We start from the raw sequence: 17,825 nt of genomic DNA on the forward strand, positions 1-17,825 counted from the left end.
ATTTCATACATCAGCACAGCAGAGTGTTGAAGATGATTACACTTAGCGAGCCAGGAAAGCACACTTTGCTGACCTGCGGGATGGCTGTAGCTTATCAACCACTGAAATTTTAACTGCTAAACTCTATTTTTATATAATTTATGTCAATCTTGCAAAATTTTTACCTCTTTTGATTTTGTATCCAGAAAATATTGTTTTTCATATGTCGACAAGACATTTTGTCGTACAAAACATACTACTAGAAATATTTAAAAACTTAAAATTTTTAAAAACAAACCAATGCCAGATTTTTTAGCTAAATCTTCAATTTGACTAGTCGGATCAGATCCCATTGAAAGCAAACAAATTAAGGGGCATTTGGGATTACTTTCTTCCCACATTTCTTTTAAATCTAATATAACACTATCAATATAACGGGAACCCATAGATTCTGCTATGTATTTTCTTGCTTGGGCAATAGTTCTATCTGGGCATAAGGATCTGGCAGTAAAAAAATTTAAGCACACGAAAACATAAGTTTGTTAAAATATGTTCAAATCGGCAACGAAATTATCTAGAACTTAAAAATTAGAGAATTCAAAAATAAAAGTTTAGGTTTAATGACCAGCTTTTATCAAAATACAATTCAAATAATGAAAAAAGCATTTTGAGATTCAATGCTTTTAACTGCCACAAAAATTTAAATGCTGTAAACAATGAGCAAAATTTTCAACTGAAGTAAAAAAAAACGCAATCACACAAACAACACATTGCTAAAATGCATAAACACGAATTAAATACAATCAAACAACGCAAATGACAACGGTCACATTAAAACCACATAGTTTTTATTCTTAGTTATGCAGCTGTCAAAGGAGAACTGATTACATGCCATTATATTCTTATAATAAAACATTCGTGCCGCAAAGGCTTGCCACATTATGTATACAAGCACAAGCACGACAAATGATTTTTTTTGAGTTTCGGACAGACATCGAAACAGGGCATCGCGTAATAACAGCGTGAGACATGGCAATTGTACCGACTGAGTTAATTAGTAAAACAAATGTAAAAATTAAACAGTTGAAAAATGATATTAAACACGATTCCATTTATGATGTCCCCAATTTTTTACATCACAGTTTAAAAATTTAGGAACCAAGTAGCATTTGCAAAATAATAAAAATTGAAGTTACCTTATGAAGAGCAATTTTTGGAAAGTACTGAGAACGTTGTGGTAATTATCTGGAAATATTTCTTCTTCTGGTGCGCTTTTATCAAACCATTCTTTCCACTGCTTTTCATTTCTTTGTATCTAAGACATATTAGAATATATGAAAAAATGCTTAAATTTAGCTTAAATCATTAATTTAATTCTAATAAATGCGTAATATGATAATATGTAACACATAATTTCTTTTAATTTTTTATTAATTTGTTATTTTAATAAGTAGTCATAGAGATTAATTCAATTAACATATATACATATATATATATATTTAACCTATAAATTTATATATAAATATATATGCAGTAATTTATGAAATTTACGCATTAATTATGGTCTTTTACCAGCATAATTAATGCAAATAATAATATATATATTAAAAAATTACAAATAATAATATATATATTAATATATATATATATACAAATTTGGCAGCTGTCGATGCTTTGTCATACGGTGTACCATTCTCTTTTTGCTTTATACAGCAGATGTTTACACAATAATTGAGTCGTACAATTTCAGGTTTCATGCATTTGCTGACGACATCCAAATAATAGCCAACTTCTCTCCCTCGTCGTTTGGTGATGTGGTCGATAATTTAGTATCGTGTTTATCAGCCATTGATGTTTGGATGATGGGGCACAGATTAAAGTTAAACCAATGCAAGACCCAGTTTTTGCCTGTGGGTACATGGCAACAAGTGAATAGAGTGGGTATCAACACTATCAGAGTCTGTCATCGAATTTTGGATTTCTTGGATTTGTTTTTGACACAAACATGACAATGCAATCGCACATAAAGTTGTTGTTTAAAAAACGTACTTACCAATTGAGAAAATTGAGACTCATCAAAGGATCTCTAAATATGCATACATTGCAATGTTTAATTCACTCGTTCATTCACTCGAGGATCGATTATTGCAACAGTTTATCCTACGGTTTACCCAAAAAGTATGTTGCACAGTTACAATTAAATCAAAATCGGGCTGCCAAGTTGTTAACTGGTGGTTCATATTTTGATCATGTTACTCCTATTCTCTTCAATCTTCATTGGTTGCCCGTTCAACAAAGAATTATTTTTAAAATTGCCCTACTGGTGTAAAAAAGCATTAATGGATTAGCGCCAAAATATTTAATGGATAGAATTGTTCCAAAAAATGCACCGTACAGTGCCAGAAGTTACGGTCAAACGATTTAGATTTGTTAACAATTCGTCAAACTCAGCTTGCTGTGGGTTGCAGAGATTTCACTCCTATAAGACCGAAGATTTGGAATAGTTTGCCAGTTGACTTGCAAAATCGTGGTTTGTCAATTACTGAATTTCGAAGAAAACTAAAGAACCATCTTTTCAGACAAACTTTTCATGATATGATTTGATTGAAGTGAAACATTTAATCAACTTTTGCATTGTTAACGCCTTTGAGAATAATAAAGGACACTTTATACATAAATAATCTAATAATAATAATAATAATAATTTATATATATATATATATATATATATACATATATATATATCATCACAGCATATTCGGCGTTAGTTTATTAGTTAACTTTCTGTTTAACTTTTCGATTGATCATTCTTAAGTTTCTTGAGTTCAAAACCAAAATTTTTGTTTATTTTATGCATGATAGAACAAAAAAGCTTTTTCGGTATTCCTATACCATCTTCAATGTTCGAATTGATACGTTGTGTATGTGGCCAGATGCTCATATATATATATATATATATATGTAAGTGTATTTAGATAAGAATACATTCAACTTCCTCTATGGAATCGCCTGCCGCCAAAATGATAGTGTCATCTCATTCGCATATATAATATATTCAACAGCCTTAGTCGATCTAAATCATTGATAAATATATTTAAAAAAACATGGTCAAGTACAGAACCCTGAGGCACTCCAGAGACAATAGGCAACAAGGAAGAATGATGTTTACCTATAACAACATATTGAGATCGATTTGCAAAGTAACTTTGACACCATTTTAACAAAGGTCTTTTAATTCCATCATGCGACATTTTCGTTAACAACAACTCATGATCGAAAGAGTCAAATGCTTTTTTTATATCAATAAACGTACCAATGACGTGTCGTTTTAAATCGATTACAACAAACAACATAAATTGAAATTTACTATAGAAAAATCAACTGATAATAAATTACCATTCCTAGACGTGCTTAAAAAGAATGAAATAAATAAATTCACAACTACGGTCTACACAAAACCAACGAACAAAGCACTCTGTCTCAATGGGATTAGTGGGTGCACTGAAACATTCCTAACCAGTACGATCAGTGCCTTCGTTAACAGGGCGTATACTCACTCATCAAAAACAGAAGATAGAGAAAAAGAACTCCAACGAGTAACCAATCTCCTAATTAATAATGGATACAAACTATCACAAATAAAGAAAATAATTCACCGCAAAGAACAACAACTTAACAATGAAAATACAAACGACAATAACAACAATATAAAAAACATCATAATTTATTATAAAAATAGTATGTCCTCGTCATATAAAACAGATGAAAAAATAATGAAAAAAATAATAAATAACAATGTTAAAGTCATAGATACAAACAGCTCAAAAAAATTAAGAATTTACAACACGAACAGGAAAACATCATCTTTAATAATAAAAACCAATTCTGAATAATTCTGAAAAAAATAATGAAAAAGATAATAAATAACAATGTTAAAGTCATAGATACAAACAGCTCAAAAAAATTAAGAATTTACTACACGAACAGGAAAACATCATCTTTAATAATAAAAACCAATTCTGACATTAAACCTTCCTCGGACAAGAAAAGTTATCATTTGATTTATTCATTCACATGTAAAATTGGTGGGTGCGAGCATCAAAATTCTAAATACATCGGAATGACTACAACAACATTAACGAGAAGACTCACTATGCATAAGCAACATGGAGCAATAAAAGACCACCTAATGGAACAACATAACACTGTTATAACAAGAGAAATTTTAGACAATAACACCAAAGCAATTTATTACAAGAGAATATTTCAAATTTTTGATAACAGAATCAATTTTCATCAATAAACGTAAACCAGCAATAAATATTCAACTAAATAATACCAATATTCTTCTAACAAAGAAACACATGATTAACTTTAATTCTAATTAAGTTACAATCAAAGTCGCTGTAAAAACAAAGACACAAAGACGGAACAATACTATATAACTACACTAATGATGGCAGTTGATGCCGAAAAGAGCTTTTCTGTAGTAATAACGTTATTAATAATGTTTTGTCAAAAATGTCAAATATTAAACGTTTTTTATTTAACCTTAATAAACTTCATCAAGATGATAAAAGTTTCGTTAAAAAAATTGAGAAACTCAACTACAAATTGAATAATGCCGAAAACGCAGTGATATTTATAAATAATTGTATATATATATGAATATATATATAATTTAATATTAATTAATATATAATTTAAATGTATTCAATTCCAATGTATTCAATTTCAAAATCTATAATTTAATAAAAAAATACTTGATTAGGAACTTCGAAAAACCCGTGCAGTTTGGAGACTTGTATAATATTGAGCCAAATAGTGTCAGTAATCCATTTAAAAGGCTTATGAGGCACTGAGTTCATGTCTAATGATGCACCACCTTGTTTCAATAATAATTCACATATTTCAGTTTAGTCAAATTTGACCAAAACTAATTTGAATAACAAATATTTTCAAAAAGAAAAATATATTAATTGGTTAATTAATAAATAAACATAGTTTTCAAGAATTTGGAATTTTGAAGCCTTTTTAAAACATCGTCCCTTTAAATTACAAGTTCATATTAAGTTGATAAAATAACTCATTAAATCAATAATGGAGTGAAAATTTCACAATAATGCAAATAAAACCCCTGATCACCAATAACTAATTTTGACTAACTTTGATGTTATATTTATCTAAGTTATCACTTTTTGAAATAATGAGGTTAAAATATTTTTGTTTGTTACAACTTCTAATATTAATAGTTAACTAGCACTCCCTCTTCTCCAATATCTAGCCAACTTCTCAGATAGAGAAAATATAGCAACATCCAAAGTTTGGAACATGCCCGTGAAAGCATTAGTGTTGAAGAATCAATAGGATCTTACACATTATGAATAAACCGATAGTTTTCTCGATTTGCATTGGTACCCAGAAATCATCAAAAATTAGATAAAAATGCTTTGTCGTTAAACGTGTTTCAAATATTTCGAAAGAATTCGGAAAAGTACGGATAAAATATCGTACTGATTTTTGTCATTTCGTAAATGAAATACAATTTTATCAAATTCAATTAAAAAAGAAGTAGATATACAAACCTTTAATTAAAGTGTTGAATTCCATCTGTTGAATACTATTTGCCTGTAGGTCTTTTTTCAGCGCAAGAAAAAGAGATAATAAAAATTTATGTTCTTCGTACAAGCCACGACATGTGAATTTAAAAACTTCAAACGTTAAATGATCTATGATATTGGTTAATCGCTTTCCTACAATATGGGTCTTTTCCGAGCTAAGAACAATTATTTTTAAGTTCAACTAAATATTAAAATAATATTACTGATATAAATGTTGAAATTTATTAAAATTATATTTTAGATTTATAAATATCAAATGATTAGATATACCATTAGATCATTATACCATTATTTGAAATAATTATAGTACAGTTATATTTCGATATAAAAAAAAGTTTAATCGTTTATTTGAATACATACCCTAACTATTAAATGAAACTAATAATGTATGAAATGCCAAAAATTTAGTTAATGAAATTTATATATGATTTTTTTAACATTTAAATTTATACAATTTTCCTTAAATTTTTGTCCTTTTATTTTTTTTTAAATTTACCTTAGTAAAAGTAAACAAAATTTTCAATTTAAATTCAAAAAAATAATAAAAAATAGAATACTTTTCAAGCGACAAATCAAAGAGGTGAAGAAACTGTTTTAAAGAAGTCTGGTACATGCAGTTTACAAGGCTCATTTCACATAGCAAAAAATAGAGTATACTTCCACGTGTTGCAACTAGAAGTTGTTACAAATTTTCAAAAATATAGAAATGAAATTAAAATTATTTTAAAATTCAAACCTGGTCTATATTCTTCTCTAGCTTTGTTTATTTTTAATTCTGTTTCATCAGCAATTGCCAGCTGTTCACTTACATCCGCGGCTGTAGCTTTTGTTGTGTTCAAAACGATGAGGACTGATTCATCATCTAGAAGAGAGCCCTCAAAAATTTTACAGTAAATTTAGTTTATTTAAAGATATTTTTTCAACAAACTACAACAAGCAAATGTTTTAAAAATTAAAAAACACAGCCATCTTGAAGATGAAGTAAAAAAAGAATACACTCGGTTTTACACCCGGCTATCATTATAATTTTTTTTGGAATGAAGAAATAGAACTTCCTCTTAGCGTTTATTGCCGAGCTAATGTTATTACGGTGTTTATAATTTTGAAATATGTTGCCGTTCAAACTAAGGCAAGTTTAAAAATGTCAAGTCTTTATGGAACACAACAAAAAGTTAGATGATTGAATTACAACTAAAAAAAATTGTTGTCATAGTTGCGAATTTTAATTCGAAAAACAAATTTATTACTACTTTGAAGCATTTAAAATAATTTCACATCAAAAAACAAGTTAAACATTTTGAGAAAATGTTCAACCAAAAATATGTTAAATGTCATTTTTATTGGGAATGCAACAAAATGCTTCGTTAACTCATCCTCAAACATGATGTATTCACTAAATATTTCAAAAACCATAATAATATCTTAGGGTCCAAAACGATACCAGGTCCATCAAAAGATTAAAACGACAAGTTTAACAACAACGCAAACAACACTAACGATAGTCACGATTATTATTATATTATATAACACTAATAGGCGTACTTTGTAACGCCCTGGAAATAATAAATGTAAATAGCAAAGTTTCATTAAATTAAATTTTGATGAAGATCGAAAGACATACAGATCAAAGAACACAAAAGCGAATGTCAGGTTGCGATAGCTCATGCACATCAATGCAAGGTATGGCTGTCTGGAAGCAAAAGCGAACAAATTCGGTCATTCTACCGATTAGCAAATCAGGCCAAAAGACTGAAAAAGAATATTGTTGGTGCCACATGCATAAAGAATAATAAAGGCACCATAATAATTTTGCAGAATGAAGTGAAAGATCACTGGAACGATTACTTCGATAAGTTATTGAATGAAACAAACCCGATTGGGGTGGATTTTGATGCACTTCCGGTGGAAGGACCAATTCAGGGCATCACAGCTGAGAAGCCTACGGATGCCCTGAAGGCATTAAAGATGGGCAAAGCGGCTGATCCGTCTGAACTTACAAATGATATCATCAAGGCATCTGGTGGGGCAGGCTTCCGAGCCCTCTTACACATCTGTCGGGAGATGTGAATTAAATCGATACTACCAGTGGAATGGAACAGTAGCACAACTGTGCCGATATATAAAAGAAAAAGAGATCCACTGAAATGCTCCTCATATCGGGGTATACGTCTTCTGGAACATCTCATAAAAGTTATTGAAAAGTCATTGAGAGAAGACTGTTGTCGTGCGTTTCAATAGGTAGTTACAGTACAGCTTCATGGCAGGGAGATCTACCATTAATGCTACCTATATCATTCGTCAACTACAGGAAAAATACATGGCGAAGCAAAAGCAACTGTTCCATGTCTTTGTGGACTTAGAGAAGGCTATTGACAGAGTGCTTCGTGGGACAATCAGGTAAAATCTACGTAGACAGCTTGTTCCCAAACATCTGGTTCGGCTGGTTATGGCAACATGCTCTAACACAAAAACTCTGGTCAGCACAACAGCCGGTAACACGAATGAATTTTATATTAACGTCGGCGTCCAGCAGGGATCAATACTCAGCTCCCTGCTCTTCATCACGGTGATGGAAAAAATAACCTAACCGATACGATCAGATAACATATTTTTTATATATGCAGAAAGCTAGAAAGTTTGAGGTCTGGAATACCCAGCTTGCCAAACATGGGCTAATGTTAAACCTTGACAGAACAAAAACTATGATAATAATAATAATAATGGTACCGCTGAGCCTGTGCTCTGATCATTGACCATGTTCGGTGTGTGGGGATAGAGTTGGAAGCAATTGGATCAAATGCCCAAGATGTCAGCAGTGGTGTCACAGACGATGCTCGAGAATTACCGGCTCACTAAGGAAAGTGACTGATTTCGTATGCCCCGCCTGCATCAACCCGCGACAACGGAGCCCAGATAATGATACTAACAGAACCGGAATCGAAACTGTTACTTCATTTCAGTATTTGAGAGATATGCTGGATTGTATTGATGCGGCGTAGTATTCCTCTACCGCTGCGCTCAAAACTATATAACACAGCTATACGTTCTGTTCTGATGTATGGTGCAGAGACGTGTCCGATGACAACAAAACTCAAGCAGCCGCTTCACCGAACTGACATGAAGATGATTCATTGGATGCAACATATTGACCTAAGGGACCATACCCATACAACCGAGATCCTGAACCGATCGGGACTGTGCACGTTGAAGGATGCATGTCGTCGTCATCGCCTACGCTGGTTTGGCCATGTGAAGCAAAGCGAAAACAATGCAATAATTTCCGTTACAGAGCACCAGATGCCTAGCATTCACCCAAGAGGTCGCCCAAAAAAGTCCTAGACGCAGACCATACAGGAGAACTTGAAGGCAATTAGTTTCAAGGAGACAGACGCAATGGATAGATTGGCTTGGAGACAGAAACTGATGAATAGAATAAAAAAGTGCAACCCATAACGGATGGAGACTATAAACGAGGATTGATTGATTCATTAACTTAAACAAAAACAATGAAATAATTAGCATAACATACTATTTACTGATAAATCAGGCTTATTATCAAACATATATCAATTCTATGTGGCTGTATTTTTAGTTTGCGTAGTTTTAAATTTCAATCTGTTCGAAGTTTGTACTTTTGTTCTGTTTTTAACGGCTCTGTTGCTAAGTTTTGCGTCGATTTCCATTATAGCTCACTCGGTCATTTGCTGGTTGCCAACAGGTTTTTAAAACATTGAAAATGATAACTTACTCAAGGAAGTTTTCTATATTTAGGTCGCTAACAAACTTACAAGTCACTTTACAGATATCAACTCTGGAGAACTCATTACTTGCGTACGATAAAACAATGAGAGGAAAAGTTAGTTTACATAAAAAACTTCAAACCAATCAGTTAGTTTTTCAGTCATATCTTTTCAGCCAAATTTTTCCTCTCACTACCAAACCGATCCTATTCGAGGTCTGAGCAGTTATAACCATATCTACGTTTTTCTCAGTACCCTAAAACGTTTACATATAAAATTTTAAAAAATTTGGCTCAGTATTTTTTGATTCTTTAAAGATTTAAAAAGAAAAAGAAGTGAGAAAAAGAAAGGAAAATAAAAAGAGAGAGGGGGGGAGAGAGAGAGAGTGAATGAAGGAAATTATCAACAACAAAAACATTGACATTCGAATTTTTATTTGGCAGCACCAATACTTCAACATGCACTTGCATATGTTTGCTCATGAAGAACCGAAAGATTTTTACGATCAAAATTAAAAAGAGTATAAAATCTTAATTATTTTTTTAATTTTTCTAGTATAAAAATATAAAAAATGAATGTTTTTAAGACCGTTATATCAAAATAAAAGTTACTTCTGTTGTAGAAAGTTTTTCTAACAAGTTGGCTTCCAAGGTTTTCATTTTAATCTTATTCATATTGACATCTTCAATTAATTTTACTCTTTCAGCTTCCAATTGCTAAAATAAACAAAACGATGTAAAAATTAAAAATACTACAACAATTAAATAACCGTACACTTTGTTCCGCGACCACAACTCTGTTGAGAAGTTGATCTTCCAACCCTTTCATTGTTACCGTAAAATCAATAACATTGACTAATGCAAAAATCTTAAAATTGGCAAAAATTTTAATGAATTTCATGAACTAAACAACGTTGAGCAACTCTAAACTAACGTCTGGAGAGAAAGCAGGGTTTGGCAGTTTTGTTGTAAAATAGATAAAAAATCCATTCATAACATCGCATTCTTTATCTCCCAACAAAACCTAAAACGTTTAAAAATTACACGTTTCAAACAACTTTTTCATCAATGAATGCATTTAATACTATTTAATTGGTAGAAATGATAAATTGTCAACAACTCTTAACATTTTAAAATATAATCATTTTCTCCAAATTTGTTTTATCAAATATTTTAAACCTTTTCCAAAAAAAACTATGAAGACAATGCTTGAGATTACCTTCTGATTAAACCGTTTTGCCGCTTTTTCTCTTATGTTTTTTTTAATTTTTTAATAATTTTTATTCATGAAAAATAAAAATGAATGAAATTCTAAAGAATGTAATCTTAATTAAAAGTATCTTAAATAACATTAATTAAACAATATTTTTGTTCATTTTAAATAGAATATATTTTGCATAATTTTTAAAAGATCGCCCAATAAAACAATCCTTTTTTTCAATTTATAGATTGTTAATGTGAAGATTGATGCTACTGTTAATGTTACTGAATAGTAACATTAACAGTGGCATCAATCTTTATTGTTGTCATTATTGCAGTCATTATTGCTTTGTTTTTTAATATTAATTTTTATTATATTGAGAAACGTTGACTTTCGTTAGTCTTTGGTTCCAGTTTATAAACATTGTTAGTTGATGGTATCATAGAAGAGTCGTTAGAACATAAAAAATTCTGAACTACTCGTTGAGTTTAGTATATCATTAATAAATATTAAAAAAAATGAGTCTCAGGATGCTCCCTTGCAGTCCTCCATTTTGAATTACTTTTAATAAAGACTCTTATTATTATAAAACATATTGCCATTATTATTATCTTATTATAAAACATATTGCCAGCTTTGATTTAAATAACTTTGGATCCAATTTAAAACGTGACCTCTAATGCTATAATGTTTTATGAGTTTTATCAGAAGCAAATCAATTAGTCTAATCCGATTCCCCAATAAAATGTAAAGCTTATTTTTGTTGGAATAATTTTTGAAGAAACACTTTGTTACAAAAAATTATAACAAAATAATTATGGTCAAACAAATTTTTATTGGTCATTTTGTTGTTGCTGCATTGAGTTATGGTTCCATATTTTGAAAATTTGTTTAACAAAAACTCAAATAGTTTCAAATCAAACCTTGTACCCGGTACCCATTTTGAGATAATTTTTATCAAGAACATTGTCTAGTGTAGAATCAAGCTCTTGTTGAACATCTTCAATTAACAAAGGTTTTCCCAATGATAAACAATCTTCTAGTTGTTGTCGATAATACTTATGACCAAATGTTGTCACCTGGTTAAAATTAATGAAGCGAATGTGTAAAATAAAGCTTAACAGTTTTTTTGTATTGCTACACCAACAATTCATTTTGAAACAGAAATGCTATTATGCTTTAGGACTATCCACTTTGTGTCATTGCATTGATTTAATAATGAATGAAAAGATCGCGAAGCGATTGGTCATTAGATATTATCATGTAAATCAATCAACACACACACATACAAAGACTAAAACACATAAAAACATGACTGACGTATTTATTGTTCCACAGAGGGAATATATTGACGCAGCGAAAAGCACACACACAGACACATACACAGACAAAACCACAAAGAGAAATATTAAATAAGAGAAAGACACACTTGACCGCAATTCATCACGACTGGTATGCAAAGTATTACAGACGAGGTAATTAGATCCATATGCAACCATTTACGCATGTGAAACTAAAACGCCAACGCGCAGGCACCCTCTCCTATATAAGGAGATGCAGCATTAAGCAGGGAGAGAAACTACAGAAGACACACACGGAACTACACGACAGACGAGACGAGACGGGAAGAAGAACATAAGACACACACGAGTCTACTCGAGAGACGAGACGGAACAAGACGGAAAGGACACAACATAACTCACGCAACAGATAGGACTCAAGACATACAAATAGATTTTACTCGTAGCATTTATTTTATTCGTATATATCACCTTGTTTTGGAAAAAGAACTGTAAAACTAAAATGGGTGAGTTTGTGTTTAATTCGCTAAAAGACAATATTTTTTATCTTCGTAAATAACATAATAACTAAATTGCGTAAGTCATCAATTTAATTCGTCACCACTATACATTCGTTTAACGATAATCGAGTTTGATAGCGAGCATCACATCAGTGATCCGCTAGTTCCCTGCTCCTATGTTGATACGGTATTCATCGCAACATCAAGATAGAGAACCAGAACTATCTACATAATAACACAACATACAAAGAACAACATCCACATAATAACATTGCTCATTTTAGAATGTAACAATGACAAACTCAACTAATTTAAATAAAGTGCTTAATAGTCATAACTTTTCATCATAACTAGCATTAAAACTCCAAGGTATTTCAGATAATTTCCGGTAACTGTTTCTTGCGTTATGTTAACTTGTCATCTATTAAGTTTTACTCATTCTCGTTTTTGTTGGCTTATATTTATTAATAAACTGAAAAAATGCAAACAAACTATCATATCACTGATAATTTTAATGTAGATCTGCCAAAAGTTCCAAAAGCTAAAAATCGGTCAAAAGAATATCGACATCTTCAAGTTGTGAAATTCGAAAAATTAGACTATTCTTATTAAAGCCATGAAGAATGCAAGGTCCCTTACCACCATTTGATTGTTTCTTTGTTGAAAATATTAATTACGTGTAACTGAACTTACATAATCAGCGAAAAAAATACTTGCCGTCAAATCTCTATTTTTTTCTTTTGTCATAATCCACGTTCTTCCTTGTCCTTGTGGATCAATTAAAAGTGGATATTTCCCCGCTTGTGTAACAATAATACCATTTTGTGTTGATAGTTCATCGCTAGGTAAGCCTTGAAGATTCCATTCTACAACTGTTGTGCCATCAACAAGAGATGATGTAATAACTAAATTTTGGGAATGAGAAATATGACGTTGTGTGATTAATTTAAACCAAGAACTTATCATCCTGGAACGAAATTCTTGGTTGAAAGGACCAACGTAGCATAAGAATCCGGTTAGCAAAAATACATCGCCAACCAATCTGTATATTATAAAATGAATAAATAAACACGAATGCAAATATATATATATATATATATATATATATATATATATATATATATATAACCGAATAAAAAAAATATATATATATATATATATATAAAATTCACACAAAGAGATATAGAGGACTCGTAAAATATTTAATTCTTTATTAACATAGGAAACAAACTAACAGTAACTTATATATATACATACTGTCAAGAATTTGGTCTTCTACCAGCATATATACACAATTGCTTAGAATAATCACAGCAATTTTAGCGTTGCTTAATTTTCTATTTAATTTTTCAATCCTGCTTACGATGAATTTCAGTTGATTATTAAGTTTATTTAACTCATACATAAAATTAGTGTGCGTATATATATATATATATATATATACATATATATATATATATATATATATATATATACATACATACATATGAACATCTTCAAGTTGTGAGATTCGAAAAATTAGACTATTCTTATTAAAGCCATGAAGAATGCAAGGATTGTTTCTTTGTTGAAAATATTAATTACGCGTAACTGAACTTACATAATCAGCGAAAAAAATACTTGCCATCAAATTTCTTTTTTTTTCTTGCCGTCAAATATATATATATATATATATATTTATATTTATATTTATATATATGTGTATATGTATATATATATATATTTCAGTTAGTTATATATATATTTATATATATATTTATATAATTATAAATATACAAATATAAAATATTGTACGATTGTACTGCGCGATTGATAGAATTTTCTCTGTTTTTTTTTGTAATTTTTTATAGTTTTTTGTGCGGTTTTTGACTTACAATTTATATAAAAGTTTCAAGAAAAAATAATGATTATTAATATATTTATTTGCTTTGAAAATTTTTGTATTTAATTATAAAAGTTAAACAAATTACTTACAAATCGTTTTAAGGTTAAATTACAGTGTCGTTAACAACTCCTGTTTATTGTATTCTCTCAATTTGTGGAGCTAAACTACTGTCTTAAAAATTGGCTTATACAATTAGTTTAGTTGAACACGATTTAATCTTAAGTGAATTTTTAAGTTGTTTTAAACATTGTATTGATTGTTGACGTTGTTCACTTTGGGTAACTGCATTACGGGTGACAAAGTCAATAGAAATACCACCAAATTTACCAAAGAAAATCCAAATTTGACTCTACAATCTACAAAGGAAAAGCCAAATTTGAATAAAGAAATAAAAAAATTGAATGATGTGACTGAAACAATTATATCTGAGGTTGCTGCAATTAGAGCCATTATTGATAAAAACGAGAACAAACTTATGCAGATAGATACATCTGGTTCTAGGCTTTCTGGTGAGATCGCCAACTTAAAGTCTAAATTAAATAGATCATTTGCCAGTGTTGTTAGTGGCGAAATGGAAAAAAGCGTTCAATCAATTAATCAAGACGTAAAAATTGTTCAGATAAAGTTGCAGGATGACGTGGATAACAAGGAAAGAGAATCTAATGTAATAATATTCAGATTGAAGGAGGGACTAGATGACAAAGCAAGATTTGCCAAATAATCGATCATTTGACTGAAGGGGTATGCAAAAAAATAAATGTTCTAAAACTGAGGAGACTGGGCAAAAAAAATTTTAGCGTTATTAGACCAATTTTGATTAAATTTAATAATATTGAAGCAGTCACTTGTTTTCAACGGCATTAGAAAAATAAACGATGATCTCAGTATCGATCAAAGAGCTGTATTTAAAAAGTTGCTCAACAAAGCCAGGGTGGCGGAGGAGGGATGCAAAAAAGGTTTTTTATATCGGGTGAGAGGGAAGGTGGGAAGGTGGAAAATAGTGCGGTTTCGAAAGGAGAAATAATTGAATTGGCAAATGGTATGTGTGGTTCTATATATGGTTTAATTTGGTTGGTTAAAAATCATTCTTGTGTTTTGTGGAAGAATGGTATTGATGGTAAAATTCAAAATAAAATGGGGATTGGGTTGTCGAATGTTTAGTCAATTGCGTCTAATTAAATAATGTTCATGGTTTGATATTTGATGGGCTGATGTCTTGGTGCTCACCGAAGCTTGGCATGGTACGGTTGGTAATAATTCTGTTCGGTTGGCTATTGCGCCTGGGTTCTGGTATGTCGATTATGTTAGGCAGCACGATCCAGGTCATGGTGGCTTGATTGTATATTTCCTTAAGGATTTTGGTTATAAAAAGTTTATCTTACCAATATTTGCTACATTTGAAGCTATTGCCATTCGATTTTCAATCAATGGGTATCAGTTTATTTTACTTGCTGTTTACAAACCGGGTTCGATGCAGATTTCTTCATTGTTTTTTGATGAACTTGTATCCGTTTTAGAATATCTTACGATGTTAAACGCCAAAATTTTGATGATGTGGAATTTCAACGTGCATATTGAAAGAGTTAATGATTTACACACAATTCGCTTGAATGAAATACTTGATGCATTTCAAATGATCAATCATGTACACGAACCAACTCATGTGCTAGGTGGTATTCTTGACCAGGTCATTATTTCCAGAAATTTTCCGATTCTAGAAGTTGAAGTATCTCCAAGTGGAATATTCTCGGATCATCGTTTTGTAAAGGTTGAGGCATCAATTGCTCATATATGTTGTTTTAAAACCAAACTGACAGTCAGATCATGGAGAAATGCGAATGAAAATAAGATTATTCAACCAATTGCAAATTCTCCAATATCTGGTCCATGCAAAAGTGAAAATGTTGAAATGAATTAAAATTGTTCAATAATGAATTAAAAACATTGTTGACCGATGTGTGCCTCTGCGAGTGATTTATAGAAGATTCGATAACAATGTACCTTGGTTTGTTAATGATTGCTTACGGGCCAAACGATATTGCAGAAAGCTTGAGAGACTAATCAGAAGAACTTTGTCAAGTGTGCACCGTGATAGCTGGGTTAGTTCATTGAAAGGAAAATATAAATTATATTCAGATAAACGCACTGGGCATTGGAACAATTTGATCAAAACTTGTAGCAGCCAAAGGGACAGGTAACCAATTATTAATAAAATTCTATGCAATAATCGAAGTGAGAACTTATAGGATGCGAATGTCATTCATATAGCTTGTGATTTTATAAAATTTTTTTACAGATAAAGTTGCAAAAAATTATTCATTCTGTTAAGTCATCTAGTATTTCAACTTCGTTATCAGAAGATAGACAATTACGAACCACTGGGTTTGAATCATTTCCTGAAATCACTGAGAATGATCTCGTGAAGACTATATTTGATTCTCCGTCTAAAACGTGTTCACTTGATATCATGCCAACAAACATTTTAAAAAGTATATAAAGTATTTCATATGTTTTCTAACAAGTGTCATAAATCTTTGCTTGCGGAAAAGCATAGTGCCAGACTATTTCAAGCATGCCACAGTTATTCCGATTCTGAAAAAAGTAGGTTGTGATGATGGGGAGATATGAAACTACAGACCAATTTCTAATTTGTTATTTGTCTTAAAAGTAATGCAGCATGTTGTCATGAAGTGTCTACTAAACCACTTGACTAATAATAATCTTATGCCAAAATATCAGTTTGGATATCGTCAGTTCCATTCCACTGAAACAGCTTTGTTATTATTATTATTATTATTATTAAGAGAAAACTTAATATAGCGTATAGTCGGGAGTCCATAAAATAAACTATTGCAATAATCGACACGTGAGTGCACCAACGCATGCACCAGAGTCTGCATTGCGTCTTTATCAAGTGATTCTCGAATTTGTTTCATTCTAATTTGTGCCAAGCATGATATAGAGATCATTTTAAAATGAGATTTCATTGTTAGGTTTGAATCAATTATAAAACCTAGATTCAACAGTGCTTTACAGAAATCTATTTTTTTTATCATTCATAACAACTGAATTTATATCCAAGTCTGCCAACTGCTGTCAGGTACCAATAGGAAGAAATTTTGTTTTACCCTGGTTAAGCTTCATTTCATTTCTCGACATCCACAGATTAACCTCCGCCATACATTCAATGAATCTCGTAATCTCGTCTTGAAATAACTTCAGTTTACCTGATAACATAATTTGAATGTCGTCTGTATATGCATGGCTTTTAAAATTATAGGAATAAATTTTCTTCAGCACATCAAATGTATAAAGCAGAAGTAATAAAGGACCCAAAACAGATCCCTGCGGCACACCAGAGCGAACCACACTGACGTAGGACAAACTCCCGTTGAACGAAACCTGCTGTTGCCAATCAAGTAGCTTCTGAACCAATTTATTATTTCCCCAGATATTCAAAAATTTTGATGTAGCCTGAGCAGTAACATTTCATGATTAACACTGTCGAAAGCCGAGCTCATGTCCAAAAATGCCAACAAGGAAATGTTTTGAGCATCCATCTCAGCATAAATCCTTGAGAGAACATGTAGCAGGGCAGT

At 31.0% G+C, this 17,825-nt stretch overlaps 2 protein-coding genes across 2 annotated transcripts in view; one reads left to right on the plus strand and one right to left on the minus strand.

The window, feature by feature from the left end:
- The window catches only part of HELRODRAFT_86576 (hypothetical protein), a gene marked incomplete at both ends in the record, with an annotated part of 38,909 nt that extends 25,602 nt beyond the window's left edge, over positions 1–13,307 (minus strand). The window contains 11 exons of the mRNA XM_009027938.1: positions 278–480; positions 1,176–1,294; positions 4,743–4,864; positions 5,565–5,755; positions 6,158–6,272; positions 6,337–6,475; positions 9,952–10,056; positions 10,115–10,207; positions 10,274–10,363; positions 11,464–11,619; positions 13,035–13,307. Of these exons, the coding sequence (XP_009026186.1) occupies positions 278–480; positions 1,176–1,294; positions 4,743–4,864; positions 5,565–5,755; positions 6,158–6,272; positions 6,337–6,475; positions 9,952–10,056; positions 10,115–10,207; positions 10,274–10,363; positions 11,464–11,619; positions 13,035–13,307 (1,606 nt within the window). The remainder of the gene's footprint in view (positions 1–277; positions 481–1,175; positions 1,295–4,742; positions 4,865–5,564; positions 5,756–6,157; positions 6,273–6,336; positions 6,476–9,951; positions 10,057–10,114; positions 10,208–10,273; positions 10,364–11,463; positions 11,620–13,034) is intronic.
- Positions 13,308–15,171: 1,864 nt separating this feature from the next.
- Positions 15,172–16,723, plus strand: HELRODRAFT_179084 (hypothetical protein; the record flags this gene model as incomplete). The annotated part of the gene is made up of 3 exons (XM_009027949.1): positions 15,172–15,265; positions 15,897–16,042; positions 16,523–16,723. The coding sequence occupies 3 exons, from the start codon at positions 15,172–15,174 to the stop codon at positions 16,721–16,723; spliced, it is 441 nt and encodes a 146-aa protein (XP_009026197.1).
- Between the last annotated feature and the right edge of the window lie 1,102 nt (positions 16,724–17,825).

Source organism: Helobdella robusta (assembly GCF_000326865.2).
Source record: "Helobdella robusta unplaced genomic scaffold HELROscaffold_52, whole genome shotgun sequence".
NCBI lineage: Eukaryota > Metazoa > Annelida > Clitellata > Rhynchobdellida > Glossiphoniidae > Helobdella > Helobdella robusta.